Source organism: Mustelus asterias, chromosome 10 (assembly GCF_964213995.1).
Source record: "Mustelus asterias chromosome 10, sMusAst1.hap1.1, whole genome shotgun sequence".
Classification (NCBI taxonomy): domain Eukaryota; kingdom Metazoa; phylum Chordata; class Chondrichthyes; order Carcharhiniformes; family Triakidae; genus Mustelus; species Mustelus asterias.
The window spans coordinates 83,037,705-83,043,704 of record NC_135810.1 but is presented as its reverse complement, the minus strand read 5'-3'; the positions used below and the strand labels follow the sequence as shown (position 1 = coordinate 83,043,704).

At 35.2% G+C, this 6,000-nt stretch overlaps 1 protein-coding gene across 2 annotated transcripts in view; it reads right to left on the bottom strand.

Annotated features, from left to right (window-relative positions):
• Positions 1 to 497: 497 nt before the first annotated feature.
• Positions 498 to 6,000, bottom strand: part of LOC144499717 (cullin-5) — a 76,352-nt gene continuing 70,849 nt past the window's right edge. For both annotated transcript variants that reach the window (XM_078222052.1, XM_078222053.1), the window contains exon 19: positions 498 to 5,209. In XM_078222052.1, coding sequence (XP_078078178.1) covers positions 5,015 to 5,209 — 195 coding nt within the window. In that variant the 3' untranslated portion in view covers positions 498 to 5,014. The remainder of the gene's footprint in view (positions 5,210 to 6,000) is intronic.

The following is a 6,000-nucleotide window of genomic DNA, read 5'->3' as shown; positions in this document are numbered from 1 at the left end:
GTTTACTTCTTCTATTGACCATGTTTAATGGACCAAATAGTCTTGTGTTTTAAAATTCTTTTTTATAAAACTGATTCAGTTTCGACATCAGCATTATCCAGAGCTGATGGTTTCTTTGAAGGTTTGGCTAACAATGTACAGTATTATACCGTATACAGCATGTTTATTTGTACAACTTGGTCTTTTAGAATATATACAACTTTAAACAGCACTTAATTAAAACAGTGCTACTGGAATCCATGTGGTTGCAATAAAATTTAGACAAATATGAAGATACAGTCTGCACGCTTTTTGCATTTTATCCAGGTAACGTTTCCTTTCATAAGTTCTTCTAGTTACAATATTTATGATTAACCCTAAAGCCTGATGTCCACACTATATCATATACACAAATGGTGGAAATTTAGTGCAGACAAGTGAATAAAACTCCCCCGTTTTACAAGTAGGATAATAGCAAATCAGATTTTTTAAGGATACATATCAAACAGTTTAGAAAAAAAGTATTTTAATTTGCAACTGTACTATAGTGTCTTAATTACATAACTGATTATATAAAACGCACATGGAGGTTTTATATTGCACTTTTATTTTGCTGGAAAATAAATTATGCAACTTAAAAAATAAAAATTCAAAAAATAATGTAGTACATCAAAATAGTTTGATCAGGCTGCTATGTAGAAACTGCTACCATTCAAAAATTGTACAGCATCATAACCTTGGTATGTAGTGGCACACATTCAACTTGTAAGTATTAATTATAGATAAAGTAAAACCTATCAATTCAACTTTGCGCAACACTCCAGGCTTTACTTAGTGTATATTACAGGAAGGCTTCTAAGTCTTCAACATCTTACAATGATATGTAAAATATGCAACAGCTTATATATAACTAGGGTAACAAATGTTCACAATTTATTGGTGACCTCAACACACAGCTCCACATGAAAAATCATCCGTGCAAGTCCAAGTTTCTTCAGTATTTTGTGTACAATAAATGCTCAAAATGAGTAAATAAATCTTATTCTCAGTATAATGGAAAAACTCACTTTTCATTGTAGTTTTCAAAACTTTTATAAAGATGGTTTCTGGTGTAGTACAAATGATCCAAATACTGAGGATGTGAAATATTTTAACTAGTTATTCAATAACTTGTGTTTAAGTTAAACAAGCTACAATCAATTGTCTTTTTCTTGGATTTTATTTTTATGGGGGAAAAAAAATTGTTCAATTACACTCACTAATGCCGCAGGGAGCAAAAGAAAGGCCTCAGGGCAGATCCAAGGTCCCTTTAAAAAGAACACAAATTAACGATTCTGTGGACACATAAATGGAAGACTTCAAACGTAATTTTAATATCTATTACCATTAAATTGCAATTTGATAAAACAATTTTTATTAAGTCACACAATTCTAAATTGTTGACTAGTTCCATATAAAAAGATGATTCTTATTCCATTTGAATAAAACTAATAATTCTAATGTTTCCCATGTTTTCTCTACCAGGCAGTGTTACAAGATCCATATACACATCTTTATTCAATGAAGTGAAAGTGTGCAGATACATGGGGCATGCCATTTCTGGGGTTTTCATAGAGCATGCAATTTGTTTTGTTACACTAACTTACTCTGTATTAAATCACAATAATCTGGTCACATTATCAAGATTAATTTTGCTTTTTATTAAAATATTTATTCAGGACCTCCTCCCAGATCATTGTGATTAGATCCAGAACGAGACATTGATTTCTCCATATTTGGTTGGCATTGAAGAACTAAATCAGTACGCAAATATTTTTTCAAGTTCTCATCTAGCAACAGTACCAAATACTGGGACCAGCAAAAGTTGTATGCATCCCTTTTTCCTTCTTTACTCCGCCTATGCATATTTTTTCTTTCTTGTAGTTGCTCATCTCAGTGCACTAAAAAGATTGGACATGTTTCAAACTGAGAATTCATGATCCCCATATTCAATTACTGCATGAACATAATGCATTTTACAAATAACAATACTTCATGTTTTGGGGGAGAATGCCTAGGTACTTGATGAAAACCGTAGCCTCAAAAAAAGTATTCAAATTTTATCACCTCAAATATTAAAAGATTAGATTTTGCAAGGAAATGGAAATTACTCACCAAAATGCCCTTTTATGCATACATGCCATATATACAATCATCAGTGCCCAGCACAAACTGCAGTAATTTTAGAGCTAATAATTATTCGCACCAAATTTTTCTCCCAATAAAGTCATTGATTTCTTGCTGCAGTATGGCTCCATGGATGCAAGTTGCCCTCCAGTGCCTTGCTCAAGTACCCATTATTCATGTCTGAATTTTGACAATGAAGTGGCTGGCTGTTCAACTGGCACCATGCTGAGCCCAGATTCTAACATCTAATTAATGCACATTTTCAGCAGGATTCACCAGGTAACAGTCATAAGTAGGAACCCTGGTTTATATTCCTCTCAGCGTTGGGGAGCTAAGACCTGCTGCTGTCCTGGCTGTGATCAGCTATCTCGTCACAGTCCAGCTGTTGAATCTTTTACCTTAATTGTCTGAGGCCCAGCTATTTATTGGATAATTTCACCAAGGCACTGGAAAACCAGAACTTAACCTGAAATAGCATTTCTTAAAAAGCGCATATATATATATTTTGCCCAGTCTAATCAATTATCTGTGAATTGAAATGTGACATGTGGATTTGCATCACTACAAGCCGACTGGCAAAATATGTTCAAAGAGCATTGGTTCAGAATCAAATGTTACTGCTGACCATTGTCACCAAATTAAAAATTTGTAACGTGCATAAAAATGTCATTAAAAGGAATGGGATTTAAATATGAACAGCCAAACATGTAATATATTTAAGCACCTCCACTCAATAAGTCTGACAATTTTCCCAATTTCCAGAATATATGGTACCATGAAATCCAAGCAGCCTGTTGCCATGTTAACTAGATAAAACCTTTGAAAAACTGCACAGTCTCTGCCCTCCCCAATCCATCTGAACGAAATGTCTGGCTTTAGCCTTAATTTGGGAGTGTGGGGCAAAATACTTAAATCCTAGTCAATGCCATGAATTTAGCCAATGTAACTCCTCAGGCAACTTACGAAGGAGGTCCTTGCATTACAGCCCATTTTGCCTCCTGCATAGTACTAAGACTGGCAAAACATATCCCTAAAGATAAAGGTCAGGTTGAAGTCAATCAGCACAGGGAATTCAAACTGTGTCTAGAATGATACATTTTGCCATTTAACTGAATAAAATTGCAAAAAACTGTAAAATTATAACTGGAGCCATACATATGAGCAAGTTAGGTAATATAGACATTTTCAGCTGTGTCAAGTGTTTGTGGGGCACTGAGATTTAAAAAGAAAAAGTTAAGATTACTGCATGCATACATACAAGGGTGGTAGCCAAACTATTTGTTTTTGATTATTAGAGATTACAACATTTTGTGAAAGGTGATCTAATTGGTGCCAAGTACTGGATCACTTACTGCAGGTAGTAAACTGAGTTTGGGTTTTCAGCTGTCTCAGGACCACACTAAATCCCAGAGACAGTTTCACGAATCAGTTTCATGTGTAAACATCCACCATCACAAAAGCAGATGCACAGTCTGCTACTATTTCTCCTCTTCTGCCTAACTTTTTTCAGACAATTTTCATCCAGGACTGACTTCCAGTGAAAAAAATTGGGAATGGGCAGGTCACTGACATCTCCACCAACAATCCCAGTCTGAGAGATTGGATGCAAGGAGGTAAAATGGACTATAGGTTTTTCTTTCTTTTCTCTTCTAAGGGCATCAATTCTTGATAGAATACCATTCCACTGGAGCTGACAGTACCACTGTTCTTCACCCAAATGGTTATTTTCACATATGAGCCTAAATTGCAACAGGCAATTTGACCGTTGAGGGCATTGCAACCAAGCCTGATTCTGTTCTCACCCACTGCATTCTTTCCAGATGGAAATAGTGAAGAACAGAAACCTTGTCTCATTTTCCTTGTCCAGGAAATGATAAAACAATATTTTAATTCTACATACAGTTAAAGAAATGTAATTTCATACAAATGGTTATCTATACCTAGGTTCTCAGCGTCTCAGAACCATGCAAGATGCCAGGCCAATTATAGTAACTGATGCCCTTGTTAAGAAAACCTAACAGCATAGCCTGTGAATAAAACCTGGTACCTTATGGTTTGTATGGCTTGGTACTATGATGGAAGACCAATCGGTCTTCAGGGAAACTTCCGAATATAGTTTTTATATCCTTTCCTCTCCTCTTGTTGTAACCTTCTCTAACACGAGGTGCTCCTTTGGGACGGCTGAAAGAGTGAAAAATTGATCCCAACTGTGACAGGTCTGAGTGACCAGCTTGAATGACAAACAACCTCTGAATTCAGGTTGCAACCAGTTAATTAAAATAGTATTAGAATTACTCGATATGGACAGCTCCTTCTGACATGACCACGTCAGCTTAGCCCAATCGTGAACCACCAAAGCCAGAGTAATATTAAACATTTCAAATGTGCAACAGGTTACAAAAATCGTATCAGGCCAGTCTGTACTAAATGACAGCATCTGGTATCTTCAGAAAAGTAAAACTGCTGCTCCTAACACTATTTTGTAATATAAAATGACTCAAGTATTTTCCCCAGTGCATGAAAATTTAAAGTCCTATATTCACTGGTTTAAGTGTGTCTGGAAAAAAAATATATTTAACTCTGATACAGAACAAGTGAAAATAGGGCCAAAGAAAGCATAGCAGGTTCTGATGAATTCCGTACTCCCACAAAACAGCATGCTGTCAAAAGTGAACTACACAAAGGCAGGTAAATGCTAAGTGGATGAAACTGGTAAATATTATTCATCTGTCATACAGTAAGGCAGGGACTTAATAATGCAATTGAATAAATCTTTGAATTGTAGTCACTCTTCAGCTACCTCTTTCAAAGTCTGCAAAGACAAAATAGGACTCTTTCCAATTTCTGGCATTGTTCTCTTACACCGTCACTATGCCATATAAATGAAAGTGTTTATGTCCGACTCATCCCTTCTAATATATTTGTGCTCTATCAGCCATTCAATTTGTTCTTTGATCATTTTTTTCTGCGGCAAAAACATATTTTTCAGTATTTCTACAAGTTCTGTCTGGAGTTGAGCATTTGTGATTTTTTTCCGCATCTTCATGATTTGTATGATTGCTTCCTGGAAATTGAAACAAAAAGGAATAAAATATCAAACTGCAAATCAATTTACATAACAGCTGCTGGAATTTTCCCTTTTTATTTAAAAACATAAATGAATAAGCTGTCCTCACTTTTAAATTGAAGCTTTTTTAAAAAGAAAATCAATGGATTTTTAAAATCACAGATTCTTATCAGTAAATCGCAATCCACAGTTATTTGTTATCAAAGAAAGTGGAAAACCCTAATGAACTGATTAGCGTCCAAATATTGAAGCTTGCATTTCTCAGATGTTTTGGCAAATTGACTACCTATAGAATATGAATTTCCTCAATTAGCACAACAAATTCTGAAACTGTTTATTCCCATAAATCCAGCCATCACTGAACATTGCAACTCATCAGATCAGAGTCTTAATGGAATTTGGGGTGGGGGTGCAGTGACAGTAATCAGACTCTCTGCACTAGCTTAACAATATCAAACAGAAGACTTGTGCACAGCTAAGAAACCTACTGATGGAAATGTAAGCTTTACATTTTTAAAAAATGGTACTCTGGTGTAACATAGCTCAAAAGTTTAGAATATTACATTGACCAGGCCAGGGTTTATTCAGCTGCTTTAAGGGGTAGGGATTGGCACACAAAGGACATATTCCTGCAAAGTTTGAAAATCTATATTTTTAACAAATGCTCTGAATCAAGTTGATGAATCTGTTCAAATCTATAAAATTCTAAAGGGTTGCAATAGCTGTCTCCCAATAAGCATCATATGATTTGAAGGGCATTAGTAAAACTCAAACAGATATATAAATGA